Source organism: Amaranthus tricolor, chromosome 15 (assembly GCF_026212465.1).
Source record: "Amaranthus tricolor cultivar Red isolate AtriRed21 chromosome 15, ASM2621246v1, whole genome shotgun sequence".
In the NCBI taxonomy this organism is placed as follows: Eukaryota; Viridiplantae; Streptophyta; class Magnoliopsida; order Caryophyllales; family Amaranthaceae; genus Amaranthus; species Amaranthus tricolor.
The window spans coordinates 18,546,688-18,563,952 of NC_080061.1; the positions used below are offsets into that span (position 1 = coordinate 18,546,688).

At 32.3% G+C, this 17,265-nt stretch overlaps 2 protein-coding genes across 2 annotated transcripts; one reads left to right on the plus strand and one right to left on the minus strand.

The window, feature by feature from the left end:
• The first annotated feature begins 866 nt into the window (after window positions 1–866).
• Window positions 867–8,708, plus strand: LOC130801174 (proteasome subunit beta type-1). The gene is made up of 7 exons (XM_057664956.1): window positions 867–1,052; window positions 1,143–1,250; window positions 5,795–5,876; window positions 7,370–7,499; window positions 7,626–7,768; window positions 7,897–7,983; window positions 8,343–8,708. The coding sequence occupies exons 1-7, from the start codon at window positions 1,006–1,008 to the stop codon at window positions 8,415–8,417; spliced, it is 672 nt and encodes a 223-aa protein (XP_057520939.1). The 5' UTR covers window positions 867–1,005; the 3' UTR covers window positions 8,418–8,708.
• A 1,133-nt stretch (window positions 8,709–9,841) lies between these two features.
• LOC130801173 (3-ketoacyl-CoA synthase 10) lies at window positions 9,842–12,773 on the minus strand. The gene is made up of 3 exons (XM_057664955.1): window positions 12,208–12,773; window positions 10,919–11,544; window positions 9,842–10,692 (listed from the first exon to the last, which is right to left on the minus strand). Exons 1-3 carry the CDS (start codon window positions 12,607–12,609, stop codon window positions 10,098–10,100), a joined length of 1,623 nt encoding a protein of 540 aa, XP_057520938.1. The 5' UTR covers window positions 12,610–12,773; the 3' UTR covers window positions 9,842–10,097.
• Between the last annotated feature and the right edge of the window lie 4,492 nt (window positions 12,774–17,265).

Here is a 17,265-nt window from a genome sequence, read left to right on the forward strand (position 1 = left end):
AAAGGGAACTATAGACCTTGGATTATTTTTCCAGTCAGGAAATGATGCCATACTCACTGGATATGCTGATGCAGGATATCTATTTGATCCACATATGACCAAGTCACAAATTGGATATGTATTTACATATGCAGGAACCGTAATATTTTGGAAATCAACAAAACAAACTCTAACGGCTACATCCTCAAATCATGCAGAACTTATAGCTTTATATGAAGCCGAGAGTGTGTAGGGTTGAGATCCATGATCAACCAGCTCCAAAAAGATTGTGGCTTAAACGATACAACTAGGGCACCAACTACAATTTAAGAAGATAATGATGCATGTATTAACCAAGTCAGAGAAGGATACATCCGGGGAGACAAAACAAAACACTTGTCACCAAAATTATTCTTCGCACATGATTTGCAGAAAGATAAAAAGATAAAAGTCCAAGAAATTCAATTCTGTGAAAACCCCGCTGATTTATTCACAAAGTCACTCCCGTCAAAGCAATTCGAATATTTGGTACGCAAGATTGGAATGTGCCGACTTCGAGACATATGTTAACTTCAGGGGGAGAAATATGCTCACTGTACTCTTTTTTCCTTTGATCATTTTTTTTCCCACTAGGTTTTTCCAGATAAAGGTTAACCCTGATAAAGGTTTTTAATGAGACAATTTTAAGATTATGAATATCATAATAAAATTTCCACATATATGTAATGTATTCAAGGGGGAGTGTTGTGATTGATGTAACAACTCATGAATGCATTGAGTTGTGTGTTACTATCCTTTGTAATAGTAACACATTTGTTTCCTCTTAATATCTTGCACTATATATATGTGCAAGTTCTTGTAATACTGAGATAGATAATAAAACAAAAGATAAATCGATATATATCCATATAAGTTTTTCTTTCTCCCTGCCTTTTAATAGAATCTTGATTCTTGCTTAGAAAGAAAAGGCATCATTTATGTCCTTAATCCTTTTTCACTAACCTTAATCTTGACCAAAGAACTACCATGGCGAAGCAAAATGCAAACTGGTCTCCCTACGATTTCAATGGAGGGTAATTTCTCTCTTCCTAAATCAACTCTTTCGTATATGTTTTCTCTTAATTTTCCATTTACCTGTTTATCTTTTTTTGTGGAAAAATCAGAACTTGTGTTGCAGTAGCTGGTGCAGACTACTGTGTGATCGCTGCTGATACGCGGATGTCAACTGGATATAACATCCTTACTCGGGATTACTCCAAGATTTGCAAGCTGTACTCTTTTTAAATGATTTTTATGTTTCTGATTTATTTTGTTATTATCTTCGTTGTTTTTGCTTTATGGATTGTTATTGGATAGCTGTATTTGAAGATGCTTGATGGGATTTAGAATAATTTTTAGCTGTTTAATGTTAATGCTAGGGAATGAGAGATATTGATTTAAAAATTAGCGCTTTTGTCTGTAAAGGTTTAATCTCTGACCTGTTTGCCTAATTTTTAGAGAAACCCTAAGTTTTATGAAGTTTGAAGAGTTGCTTATTGTGTATATGACTAAAGAACATATTAGAAGTTGGGGTGTACATTTTTGTATAACAGTAGAAGTAAATATTTTAGTGAGGTGCCTCTGGTATTTGTAGATTTTTAAGTAAGCAACTAACCTAACCACAAAATGCTATTTGATATTTGATGAAGTGCAACCTTTGAACCCTTTCATTTGAGCCTCAACTTTGCAATTTTTTATTATGTTTAAAAGGCATTCCACCAAACACTCGATGTTTTTGTGTCTTTAGAACTGACTGTTTGAGATAAGTCAGGAACTTGAGACAATGTAAAAGCAAACTACTTTCACCAAGAGTCTTTGATGATAGTAGGTTGTGTCATCCATGATTCTCAAGCTCACCTATAACTAGATTATTTTGTGCTTGGTTGTGACTAATTGGAACATCCAAGATCAAACAAGAGGGAAGGATGGCAATGTGTTTGGGGTTGTGTTTACGCTCGGTTTTGTATGAATTTATGATAATTTTATGAGATTTCATATTGATGTAGTGAGGATCAAAGAGAATGTCGTGTAGGGAATGAGAAGAATGAAGATTGAACGTTGATTAACTTTGTTGATAAAGACACACCAATACAAGACTCAAAGAGGACATGTGATTTGATGTAGTGTAAAACGACATTAGTCAAACTCTAACTCTTAATGATAGAAGCACCACTAAGAATTAAAGGCTTCTAAGGTCACAATTCATGTTTCACCATGAACAAGCATAGAAACTTTTCTAACTTGAATTCTAATCCAAGAATTGAATGTAAGACAAAGTATAAAGCAAAGCTTTGGTTTTATAAAGTTTCAACAAAGGAATTTTTCCAAAGAATGCAAGTATTTTTAGGCAAACTAAGGAAATAAATTAAACTACGTAGCTTATTACACGTAAATTAGAGCACTGTAATGGTGCAACCTCTTTTTGGTAGTTGAGTAACTTCCTTCATTATTCAAAAATTAGAGAGGGAGTACTAAGCCATGTTGCACGCCTATATTACCTCTATGATATTGGGTTTGCATTTGAAATCTTGGTTTTTCGAGTGCTTGAAGAAAAACAATTCCACCCCTCCTTGAGTTTACACGTCTAGCGACGTCAAATTCCTCAAGTGTGTGTTTGGATGGAAGGAAATGGAGGGAAAGAAAAAGGAGGGATTTGGAGGGAGGTAGAATCTCTTTTTGGATAGCAAAATGGGAAGGTAGGGATTTGGAGGGTAGGGAATTGGAAGGATATTATGGATACTTTTTGTTAAGGTTCCACTCTCTCCAAAGTTGAAATTGAAGGGATGAATTCCATCTCCCTTCCATTCCCTCCTATACAAACTAGAGCTATTTTCTTTCCGTTTCTCTTCCCTTCCTCTTCCCTCTCTTGCTTTTCTCTCTAAAATTGTTATCCAAAGATAGTGTAATTGCCTACTAACACTTCTTTTTTGAATGACTACCATAACCTCCTTACCTTTTATATATTTGATAGGGAAAGAAACTTATCCTATGTTTTGTTCTTTATCAAGTACATGGAAGTTAGATGTTCTTGACTTTCTCTTCACACAAGCCTATTCTTATTTGTTCAATGACTTTTTCACTAGCTAATTCTTTCATCACGTGTATGATTTAGTTCTTAAGTATTACTCCCTCCAATTCACTCCAATTCCCTCCAATTGTCCTATTTTACTTTATTCACTCTATCCAATGTACATTTCGATCCTAAATATATCTAATCGTGCATAATGAAATGTTGTAAATGTTTGATAGTAATAAAATTTTTTACATTGAGACGAATCAAATAGTATCTCACTTAATCATGTTTTAACTTATAGATTAAGAATAAAATACATATTAAGAGCGATATATCTATAAAGTGGATTTATGATGACGTGTCAATATTAATGATGGGCATTCTAGCAAATTCTCACATAGTCTTGTTATCTTTATATACCGTTGACACATAATCAAAGTGAGTTTTTGAAATTAATAAAATAGTTTCTTTTTTGTTCTTTTTCTCTTGCTTTCTTTCTTCTTTCTTGTTTTGGGCAAATATAAGACATACTCAAAACTAAGTGTGTTACAACCGATATCAGAGCAAATCGATTCTTGGAAATTAGAATAGTTATCTGGCAACTGACGATTTCAGTTTACAGAAAGTTCACCATGACAGAGTATTCAAGGTATCAACAATGGAAGAGACCACAAGAAACCAAAACTGCAATTGATACAAGTGAAGATTATTAAAAATTGCTCAAGGAATACCACAAACAAACAATGGAGTTACACACTTAGAGAGAAGGTTAAAAAGAGTCCTCCATACAGATCAAAACTCATTTAGAATAGTTTGAGAGAAGATTAGAAAGATATTTTAAGATTTTTTGAAGTCTTATTTCAGGAAGAAAATGGATCAAGAATCTGAAGAATATAAAGGAGTTAAAGAAAAAAAAAGGAATGTGAAAATGGTTGCGAAAAAGACTAATAGTGTAATTTTCAAACATTTCAAAAAAAGATTAGGAAAAGTTCCAGTTGAGGAAACCTATATCCACGAAAATTGTCTGAAATTTGCTAGAAATTGTCAAGTGTTGGTCCAAAAAATAAAGAAGGGTAAGAAATTAAGGTTTCCAAAGAAGAAACAAAATAAAATCAAGAAAGAAGACAAAAAAGAAAAAGGAAAAAAAGGAACAAAACTGAAAACAAAGATGGGAACCCTGAGTTTGGAAAAGAAATCTGACGAGTCTGCAAAAGAGAAGAGGTGGAGAATCGGTCAACGACGAGGACCAAGAAGAGACGATTGTGTTGTGGGTTGTGGATCTGGAGGTGGCCCTGGAAAAAACCGACATAGATGGAGGTGGTCGAAAAATGAGGACTAAGTATCCATGGTGGTTCTTAGTTAGCCGAGAAAGACCACCGAAGAAAGAAGGAGGCGACGACAGCGACGCAACCATGGTTGTTAGTTGAACAAGAGGGAGCATCCAAAAATGGAGAATATCAGATGAAGCTGTTTTGCTTAATTTTTGCATATTTTGCTTAATTTTTTTTCTAGCTTCTGACCAATTTTCAAAACTATGAAGCTGTTTCTTTCGGTTCTTTTTTTTCATTCTATACCTATCCAATATTTTCAAGCTTATTTCTAACCAAATTTTTGCTGCCTTAACTCATTCTATCGTTTAGACTTAATTCTATTTAGCCTTAAAATCTTAACCAAAATTTTCAAGCCTCGTCGTGACCATATTTTTTTTCCCTTACTCATTTAATTCCTTGTAGCCCAATTATTCTCTACGCATCTTAACGTTTACACAAGCTCCGTTTTGGTTACGGCCGAGCGATTTTCTAAGCGGCTTGAGAGTAAGGTGGAACTTCAGGCGGTCGGTAGTTTGATATATCAATAAAAGAGATTTATGATTACTTGTCAATATTAATAAAGGGCATTCTGGTAAATTCACATTTAGTCTTATTATCTTTATGTACTATTAGATGTAATTAAAGGGAGTTTTTGGAATTTAATGAAATAGTTTTAGGATCAGCAGGGCTCGAACACTGCACAATCAATTTTCTTTTATTATTGTATGTTCCTTCATTCTTGCATTCTTTCTTCTTTCGTCTTCTGAGCAGATATCAGACATACTCAACACTGGGTGTGTGAGAGATAGATGAGCAGTGTTAATAATGCGAATTTGTTAATTGCATTGAATTTGAGGGAGTAAAACACTTTAAAAACTCCAAAAAAATTCAACTAAGAGTTGAAGCGTTGAACATACTAAAGATTGCAAACACTCTAAACATACTTGAAAGATGAAATTATACTTAATAAAGCATAACTAAACTACTTGGATGAATGATTCGTACGAGTTGACTAATTCTTGTTCTCCTTGGTGCTAAACATGAAATAGCTTGCCTTGTTGCCTTTGTGAACTTAGACATTAGGAAATTATGTGAGCGGTTTGCTAACAACAGATCTATATCCCATAGCTCTTTCAAAAAGTATTACGTATAAGCTATACATATTCTCAGGTTCACCTCGTTAATCCTCATACAGTAGATAAGCACCGGAAGTATTCTTTTGACATATCCATTTTTCACGGAAATGAGTCATTGCATTAATGAACAAAAGGCTTCTTCTCAGTTTGATTGATTCGCCCTTTATTGTTCATAATATTCTGTGGAAACATTATTTGTTTCTCTTGTTTTGTTGCTGCCTTTAAACATGTAAAATTATATAGAAATTTTCTTTTATTTCAATGTTGGATCTGGAAGCTATTGATGGTCCTAAATCCTGTTTTCATTGACCTTGCAGTGCTGATAAAAGTCTGTTAGCTTCATCAGGATTTCAGGCTGATGTGCGGGCCTTACAAAAACATTTAGAAGCAAGGCACCTGGTAAACTTCTCAAAGCCTGATTAGATTAATGTTTTTAATACAGATGAGCTCTGTAAAGGTATATGGTTTAAAATGACTGAAAAGTGTAAAACTTAGGTAGTTACTCAGTAAATGATCACCTACTTTCCTTAAATTATTTGACATAAAAATGCATACATCAAGTGTTTTACTAGTTTTACCTTCAATGTTCTTCTGAAAATTACAATCTTATATGCTATAGAAGCTGTTTTTGATGTTGGCCACGTGGTGCACATAAAATTTGTAAATCTTTAGCTAGTTATCACTTCTGCTAAATAAAAGATTTTAATGAAGAATATCTTTGGAGGGGCTCTGGCTATGTATTATCTACTGGACAACACATAGAAGTACCTGATTCGGGGTGGTTGGGACTATACAGGTGGTGCTGAATACAATTTTTGTTGTACTTATAAGTATCTTTAGATATTTTCTGGTCATATCCAATAGTTGCAATACATCCTGTCTGTTAACATATAATTTTGGAGTAAGTTTTTTAGAATGTCTTTTTGGCTACGCTAAACAATTCTTGTATCCCCTTCTAGATAATCTGATTGTGAATTGGTAAGGTTATGTATATTTTGGACTTCCGAATACTTCTATTTATTTTATGTATTGGAAAAATGTCTTTCATGGAGAAACATTCATTTGTTAGATAGCTTTTGTGCTTGATGGACATGCATTTATAGTTTGAGTCATTAAGAAGATGGTATACTTTTTTGAGGTATTGAATGAGTTATTGTTATCTTTCATCTGTAGTTTCTCTCTCTTTCAATGATCCTTCTTTGACCTTGATATAGGTTGCCAAAGGTGTATCAAGTGATTGGACGAGCCCCTAGTTTCTATCCCTTAGTATTAGAAAGAAAAAAGTCTTTGACCTTTCTCCTCACCCTCAATTGTCCATCTCCATACGTGTATCTTAATGATATATGCTTGATTATTTGGTTCAACGGATTTGTTGTTTTCATTGTTGTGAATATGTATTTTCTCAAAGCTAGATGCATCATGCGCGTGTAGATTGGTGTGCAGAGTTGACTTTCTTTTCTGTCAAAGTTTCATCATTTTGATAATTTGTTGGTAAGAACCTTCATACATGCATCAGCAGCAACATGCCACAAATGCAACAAGAGGCTCCCTGGCTCAGAGTGATATAAGAGATAGTTTAGCGTAAAGAACCGTAAATTCTTGCCCTCGTGGGATTGGACAATGTGTTATCGATTGACCTTATTTTATATGCGCATTTGCTATAATATACTCCTAAAAAGTAAGAATTTTCATAAAATTCGGTGAACCAGTTTAATGCACTTACTTTACTAGGAGGGATTAGATGATGAATCTTTTTCTCATATGCAGATGGACAAAAAGAAAGATTCTTTTATTTCTAGTAATAGGTTAATCGCATTGGTGTGGATGGTTATATATCTATATATTAAGATTAATTTTTAGTTGTATGACTCCCTTCTGTAAATTGCTTTCAGATCTATCAACATCAGCACAACAAGCAGATGAGCTGCCCTGCAATGGCTCAGCTTCTTTCAAACACTCTCTACTATAAACGTTTCTTCCCATACTATGCTTTCAACGTATTGGGTGGCCTTGATAATGAAGGTAGCTAATGGTTTCAGTCTTTATTTACTTCTCTTGTATATGCTTTCATGTCTTCACAAACAACAGTAATCGAACCAATGTGTAAGTGTGTGTTAACTATCTGTTACTCTCATTAAATTGCATTAGGCAAGGGGTGTGTTTTTACATATGATGCGGTGGGTTCATACGAGAAGGTCGGATACAGTGCTCAGGGTTCTGGTCAGAAGCTTATCATACCTTTCCTGGATAACCAGCTAAAGTCTCCCAGCCCTCTTCTATTACCTGTGCAGGTATGTTGTTTGTTTTGTTGCGTATTTCCAGAAAATTGCCTCTCTTCCTTTATCTTATTTTTTTCAAGCTTCTATCATTAGTGGAAATTGGAAGCCGTCCTTGACTTGCAAAGTTGTGAGATATGCAGGATGCTGTGACACCTCTATCAGAAACAGAAGCAATAGATCTGGTCAAAACTGCCTTTGCATCTGCAGCTGAAAGGGACATTATGACAGTAAGTTGTTGCCTGTCATTTTTTGAACTTGCCAAATGTGGCTTTCTTAATGTTTTTGGTATACTATTAGTGTACAAGTTTGAAGCTATTTCTTTCACTTAAACTTGTAAGGTCTCTTGGAACAACTTCTTGAAAGTTAATGTTACCACTTTAGTCTTAATCGTATAACCAGCATACTAGCTATGAGTATCATGAAGTCGTACTCTCTAGAGTCCGGACATAAAACCTGCTTAAACGTCAATTCTGAATCTTGTGTGACGTGGTGCACTTCTTTAGGGGGAGGGAAAATGATGCTTGGTGTTCTGATAGTATGTGTGACGCACAACTTCTGCTTACTGACTATAACTTCCGTTTGGCAGGGCGATAAGCTGGAAATTGTAGTCATCAACAAAGCAGGTCTTCACCGAAATTATATGGAGCTTCGAAAAGATTGATAAAAATTCCTGATGTGCGTACTCATTTATTAGATTTGCATTATGTTTATTGTTAAATGAAATTATAATTGGATGGGGTATTAGGATGTTATTCCTTTTAAGAGTAGAGTTTTGTGTGCCAGTGCAACACAAAAACATGTGACGTGTGTGAATTGGTACTCTTTTTAAGTTAATTTAGAAATTTCATTAGGTCAATTATATCTTAATTTTAGGCTTTTTGGTCTAATTGATTGTGTTAAGTTGTGATTAATTCGCATCTTTTTTATTTGTTCTGAGCTGCTGTTTGTTTGATCCGATTGATTGTTTGAAGTGGATTTATTCATACTTTTTTGGTACATGATGAGGCAAGAGGATATGGTTTTATTGTCAAAATTTTATATTTACCAAAGTATTAACGACATAGCAAAATGAGAGCGCGTCATGACAAATTTTAATTAGTTCACTTGATTATCAAATTTTGCTAGAGGCTATAACAAATTTTGCTGTTATAGGAGCTAAAATGACAGCAAAATTTTATATGTTCCTATGCATTATTATCATTTTTTATTTTAATTTGTGCTATTGACTATGTACTTTTTTTTTTTTTTTAATACAATGGTTTCACTTTATTTTTCCGAAATACTACAAAATGGGGGTTAAATACAGTATTATGCGTTTTGACAATTTTTGTTTAGGACTGCTGGAACAGCTTGAGTCGAGAGTCTCAATTGCTCTGAAGATGATTAAAATTAATTGAAATAAGTGAATCATATTACTCCCTTTGTTACTTGTTGTTTGTCCACTTGGTTGACAAAATGACCTCCAAAATCACATCTTGGCAAGTAAGAAATCCATTATATACTACTAGACTTCAACTAGTAATTGCGGTCTGCATGAGCGTTACCACATATTGGGGTCAAATCTTTATTTTGCCTAAGTCAGTCATTTAGAAAGTGAATACAATACGCAGAGACTATCTTTGGCATTCAGATCCTTATAATTCTAACCCTGGAGATGTAAATTGTAAAAAGCTTTGCAAACTTAAAAAGGGAGGGTGGTTTAGATATTATTAAACTAAGAATTCTGGAATATTGCTGTGGTGGGAAAAGTGACTACTTCCTATAAGAATCCATTTGGGGTTGTTGGGTGCATAAAAGGGGGCAACTGTCTTGTTTTTAATCCTCCCATCTCAGCCACTTGGTCCTTTAAGAGCAACTGATTAGGTGGATGAAAGGCAGTGCGTACTCCATCCATGAGGTGTACAAAAATGTAGTTGATTCAGCCCCCTGTCAAATGGGATATCCTTGTCTGGCATTGCTCTTCTATCCCTAAAGAAAAGCTTAACAATATTATCATCAACCTGGTATCTTATTGCATTTGTTTCCGTTTGGATTTCGTGTTTAGAACCTCAAGCTTTATAATATTATCTGGGTGTACAAGTACAATATTCTTCATTGCTGATATGCAATTTATATATTATACTGTTGTCTATATTGACCGGGTAAAGGCTACATGATATATAGAAAGAATCCAAACAACTGTATTGATACACTTATGCATCCTACAAGGAGATGAAGAAATAAAATTGCACTCTAATAAACAAATAAGCTTGTAAAATAACCTTATGTTAATGATATTACTAAGACAAACCATGATAAAATTAAGCGTCTTGGATTAACCCACTAACTTTTCCTCCCGGATTTAAATGTCAGCAACAGGGTATCTGTCGATGCAGTGAAGCCATGGATTCCTTGAGCTCGGCTTCTTAATACGTCTAACTGCCTTCCAAACAGCACTGTTGCACTTGAAACCAGATCCAAATGCGAGCTGCCAAATACGATCCCCTGAATGAATCTTCCCCTTGGCTTCCAAATAAGCTAGTTCGTACCAAATACTGCTGCTTGAAGTGTTGCCAAAACGGTGCAGAGTCATACGAGAAGGCTCTATATTTTCATCGCTCAGCTCTAAGTTGCGCTGGAGCTCATCCAGCACAGTCTTGCTTGCTGCGTGCACGCAAAAATGCTCGAACGCAAGCTTGTAATCGGGTATGTATGGCTTTGAAGACGATGACGACGAAGAAGAACCAGATCTGGTGTTGTTTTGCTTCTCATCTTTTCCACCAAATAATTGGCGTTTGACTAATGTGCTGAAGAACAAGAGTTGTTCTGATACAGGCAACACTAATGGTCCTAGAGTAGTTATGTTGGTCTTGAGTGCATCTCCGCCAATTTCCATTAGATCACGACTAACTTTAATTCCTTTGAATCCTTGTTCATCTTCTTCTTGGTATACACTCCTGTTAATTTTCAGATTAATTATTCCACAATGGATAAATGAGTATATAAAATCATATTACATAAGGGTTGAATGAATATATAACATATCCAGATACTTCTGCTAAAAATTTAAGCTGATGTTTGAAGTAATATATTATATACTTGTTTGAAGCAATATATTATATACTTGATCATGGATAGATGCGAAGAGTAATAGGATTTGAATTAAATAACATCACACTATACCTGAAACTACGATCATCAGCTCCCTTATGTGTACGAACAACATGTTCAAGACGATACTTGGCACGACGAAAATCACGACGACGATTAGAGAGCAAAACAGCCGAGCAACCCATTCTAAAGAAGCAATTGGGAATAAGCATAGATCGATCACGACCTGGATACCAATTAAACCCGACCATTTCGGTGCTTACCACAACTGCAAAGTTATTCGGGTTAGCTTGAAGCATATCACGGGCCAAGTCTAGAGAAATGATACTTGCACTACATCCCATTCCACCAAGGTTGTAACTCAAAATGTTACCCCTCATTTTGTAGTGGTTTATAATCATAGCCGAGAGCGATGGAGTCGGGTTAAAGATGCTGCAGTTAACAACTAGTACACCCACGTCTTTGGGTCGGATTCGAGTCTTTTCGAAGAGCTCGTCGAGTGCTCCGAATATGACTGTTGCTGCTTCATCTCGACCTTCTTTCATGGTTGCTATGTTTTGTGATGATGTTATGGATTTTGGTACGTATGTTTCGTCTCCTATTCCTGAAGAGTCCAAGATCCTACGCTTGAATTTTAAGGTTTCCTCGTCAAATTTGCCTGATTGACGTGCCATCTCAATGAATTCTTCCTTACTTGCCTGTAATAAATGATTTTAAATTAAAATATTAGGACTTTTTGAGACCTTTTTATTGATTCATATAACCGATCTCAATCTTTAATAATTTATATAACCTTTTTAATTAAGAGGAAATATGGAATAACACAATGATCTCTTTAAAGCATGAATATAGTGATCAATTCTAATCTTCAGGAAATAATTATCCAAAACTTTAGAGAATACTAACTGTTAAGAGAAAATACGGAATAACACAATGATCTTCTTAAAGTTTTAATTTCAACAACATAAGGGTTTTGTTCAGCACAAGTAATTCTGTGTAGATAGTTGTCAGTTGTGCGAATAGCTGTAGCTGCTATTAAATATTAGCAGTTGAATTAGATGTTTGAAAATAAATTTATTGAGATAAATATGAAGAAAATTTACATACGTTAATTTTAATTTTAAAACGCTAATATTAAACATAGCGCTGAAAACAACCATCTACAACATTAATATTTTTGCGAAATAGTGTTTTGATCTCATTAAAACACTAACAATTACTTAGATCGTTAACGCAAAACTCCAGCTATATAAATTTAAACAAATCAAAAGATGTTTCCAATAAATGAATTCAAGATTAATTCAAAGTAGCTGAGATGTGAATAGATGAGAGGGACACAAAGAAACATATATAGAACATACCTTGAGATCATCACTAGGCTTATAACAAGCAAAGTCAAGAAGATAAATAGGTCGAGGACGAGACAAGAAGTAAACAGATAGAGTAAACACAAAGACACCAAAAGAAGCAAGAACCGTAGCAAGATCATAATCCCATAACTTGTTCCACAGTTCTTCTCTACTAAGACTACCAATTTCTGCACTAAACACCAGCACCAGAGCCGGTATTGTAGCCAAATATATTGCATGATTTATCAAATAATGGTACCCCAATTTCACATACTTTAAGTTGACTGAGTTTACAAAGTCGGGTAGTGGTAACCGCCTTCGTACTCGTACAGAGAACGTGTCTGTGCCACGGTTCACGATCTCTGTCGATAGAAGCTGCTGCTCTTCTGCAGCAGTGGTGGTTGAGGGCGGCATAATTGCTAGCTAATACTTATGGGTATAAAGCCTTTATTCTAATTAGCTGGTTATGGTATGTCTGTATTGTGTATTGTGTATTGTGAATTGTGACATTACATTTATAGTTGAATTTGAAGATAAAGGATTAAAGAATTAAGAAGTTATTGACGATTACGTGACTAAATTAGAAACTGTTATTGGTTTTCATTTATAACAAAAATACAAGTAAGTGAGCAAAGTAGGTGGAAGATGGTTTAATGTTCTCAACCAATCTTATTAAGAGTTGCAGTTGGAAGCTCAACGTCCATTCTTCTTTCTCTATTTAATGATAAGTAGGTGATTGACGCTTCTTCACATCTTTCCTTCTTTGAACATGCTTTTTTACAAAATTTAATTCCTTTTAATTTTTAACATTTATTATAAGTCTTCTTTGACGTCCAATTTTCTTAAGAAAATGATGGATTTAATTATATACATCCACTTATGATTTTTTTTTTCAAGATGATCTAAGTGTAGTTTAGCATAAGATCAATCATTAAAGACTTGAATTGAGTTGAAAAATAAGAAAATTAGAGTCCTTAATTCAAAAACTAATTATTATGAGAAGTTAATTAACAATAAAACAACACAAAAGAATTAATGTTCATCAAATGTAAGCTAAGTTCAAACTCTACCCTGGATCGCCCAGGGTCCAATTTTAAAATGTTGAAAGTAGGTATTTAAAGGAGTATAAAATGAGTCTAATAAAGTAAGACATAAGACTCTCAAAGTAGATATGTATATAGAATTCATAAATATATATATATATATATATATATATATATATATATATATATATATATATATATATATATATATATATATATATATATATATATATATATATATATATATATATATATATATATATATATATATATATATATATATATATATATATATATATATATATATCTATGTTATGAATAGTGTTTGAAGTCAAAGGTTCAAAATTACTTTCCTCTAATAACTCTTTATTTTCTAAAATATGTGTCAAACACTCTATGCACATCAAATAAAAAAATGTCAAGGACAACCTTGGCTACATCCACACTTACCTTAGATGTTTGAATGATGAAAGTTAAGGTTTTTTTAAGCTTTCAAGTTGACTCTACAAGTGTAACAGAAGTGGTAATCTCGATACATAATTAACATATAATAATAATGTTTAATACAAAAATATTATTGAAGTCTCAAAATGCCGAACTGTTAAATGCTTTAAATCATAAAAACTAAACTGTTTAAAATAAAAGTAAAATATTACATCTGATAAGAAATATTGTTTGCTCAAAGTGAAAAAAATACATCATCAACTCATCAATAAAGATACAAAAAGCAGCTAAGTTCTAGATAAATAGTAATTGTTGCGGCCTGGATTGGAACCTGGACTAAATCCTGCAAAATGCTGTCATCCATGATACGGATGACAACCGATTGAATCGGTCAGCGCTTAACGCCGAGCATAACTTCCTATCCAGCTCAAAATACGGAAATTATACGCTACATTTACAAAATAATAATTTAAGTACGAACTTATAATTAATTGACACCACTGTATACTTTTACTATATTCTTTTTTTATTAAATACTCGTAAGTCATTGAGATACCATTCTCGATCCTGACAGAAGTACGTTACTGCCACTTATACAATTCGGTAATCTTAACACTTAAGTAAGTTTGGTTAATACTCATAACTGTACCATGCATCATAGCATCAACACTAATCAAGTTTATCACTAATCAACAAGCATATCAATATGACACTTGATGTATGTTAGAGTCTGGTTAGGTGAGGACCGTAATCCTAAACCCTAACTGTGGTGGAAGTCGTCACCCCTCCAATACAATTTATGCTTGAGCTCTACAGAATAGGTAGCTAACCCCCTGTCTTACACCGCGTTTTACGTGCCGGCCAACACGGGCGCTGAGATTTTACATGCCGGTCCATGGTTCGACATTACCTTACTATCAGGGTCATTCAATCAATATTCATTCACACAAGTACATCACATTTTTATTACTACAATTTGACTTTGACTTTGACTTTGATCAACTTAGGTGATAACCTCTTTTATTTAATAAAATTCTTAATCATAATGTAAAATTAACCTTTATGTCTTTATACATTCATTATTAAATTTTTACACATTAAAATTTATTTATAATTTTATTTTAAATAGTTCGCTAAATTCACACTAATAACTTAATATTCTATCAATAGTCTCAAAATTAATATTTTTCACAAGTAGCTACTAAAATCTATTTGTCTTTGAATAAGTTCTCGAAATCAACATTTTCAAGTTTACAATAAATAAAACTTTATTCTCTTTAAAAAAAAAATCAAATACTCTAATTAAAATTCAAGTTAAAATTGCTTCATTTGGATAAGTTTCCAAAATTCTACAAGTTCACCAAAAATCAATATTTCAAGTTTAGAAAAATAAGTAAACTTATTAGGTTTGCAAAAATCAACATTCTAGTTACAAAACAAATAAAACTTATAATTTCACAAAAATCAATATTTCTAGTTTTAAAACAAGTCAAACTTATAATTTTCACAAAAGTCAGTATTTCTAATTATAAAACAAGTAAAACTTGTAATCTCACAAATCAATATTTCACACATAGTTTGAGCGGCAAGTATACTAAAAATACTTTTACATTAATTTACTTAAATTTTGGTCAAATAGTTAGCAAGTAAAATATTTTGTACTAAATAGTGATTAAAAGTTACTTTTATTATGAAATCTCATATATGTAAGAAAAACGCTTCAACATTTAATAACTTATAAAATTTTCTCAAAAATATTTAAATTGTTATTTTATTATTATCACAAAAATAGATGTAATAATTCAAAATAAAAAATCAAACTTTTTTTTTATATGATAGTGGTCGAATGACATATGAGTGTTTTGGGCCCTTTTCACATAAAAAGAACGACTTAATTTAATTTATCATACTAAATCCTGGATTTAAATAATTAACATAACCACTTACAAAAATAAAAACTTTACGCAATAACTTAGAAATTTACTATAACCTTAAGGATAAACTTAAAGCTCAAAATAAAGTATAGTAACAATATTCTTAGTATAACCATACTTAATAATAAAGTAAGTTCATAAAATAACTTACTACCTTATAAACTAATTTGAAGGATAACATAAACATATTAATAAAGTTTTAACATAAAAATTCTTAAATATAATAACATTCTTAATGTAACACATAACTCATAAACATACTTGTACTAGTTTATAACATGAATCATACTTAATATATCTAGAATATAATTTTGCACCTAACTTCCTAAACTTGTTCAGATATTATTAAATTAACATACTAAAAAATACTTTTAGCATATACATACTTAATATAATCTTGATCATAATTTCATTAAACTAACTTCCTACTAAAACATATTAGCATATTTCATACTTTGCATATTATAAAGTAAATACAATGTAAAATTCCACAAAAAAGTAAGGTAAGAAGTTATACCATACTAACACCAAGGATTAGTACTAAGTACTAATTAGGAAAATAATAAGAAATAAGACTCTCTAAGATAGATAATAATGCTCCAAAGATAATTAGTCCAAACTCCTAAAATAATGATGATCTTCTAAACTCCCAAAATAATTAAATCTAAACTCCAAAAATAATGATACATTAAGTACCAAAAGTAATAACCCAATAATGGTCCATAATGATGATGATTTAAGCTAAATAAAGAGTGTTCTAAGCTCCATGTTCTTGAATTTCTTCAATTAATAATAAAGGTATTAATGTAATAAGATTTTATTGAAGTGAAAATATACGAAAGAATGTTAGAAAGATTTGATGATAGTGGTGTAAGTGATCTCATGGCTAAGAGGGGGTATTTATAATGGGTTTGGGCAACTTTGTAGTTCATTAGATTGTATGAAAAAGAGTGTTAGGAGTATAGAATAAGGTTAACTTGTGTAAGTCATTTAGAGTGTATAAGTGAATATGTAAGAGTTGGAGTGTGTAAGTGAATGTATAAGAGTTTGGAGTGTAGAAGAAAGTTAGCTTGTGTAAGGAAATGGTGATAGCTTGTGTAAGGGATGAACATCATAGGTTACTATAGAAAGGATTTTGGTTCATCAAATTTTTGTTCTAGTATGTACAAGTGAACATACTTTTAAATAATGGGTAAATTTGATCATGAAAATATGTAGTTTACTTAGAAAATTTTTCTTAAACTATACTTAATGTTAATGATAAAAATACGACTCATTTTTATGTATAAAATAATTAAATCAAAATTATAAGGTTAAAATAATAAGTAGTAATGTTAGTTTAAAGAAAAAAGTTAAAACGTAATGTTTTACAAAACCGTGAATATAATAATAAAATTTTACTTTTCGTACTATAAAATAATAAAATAATATTTGAGTGATTATAAAAAGATTTTAAACAAAATACTATTTTAATGTTTAATATTTGAAAGAAATTACAAAATCGAAAAAGGTTTAGGAATTAAAGATGGTTTGAAATGGATAATCAAAGGATTAGAGATTTGAATTGAAAATTCGAAATAATTAATCGGAAAATTAAAATTAAGAATTTTTGAGTCTGTTACAACAAGGGTGTTTATATTTTTGAGAGT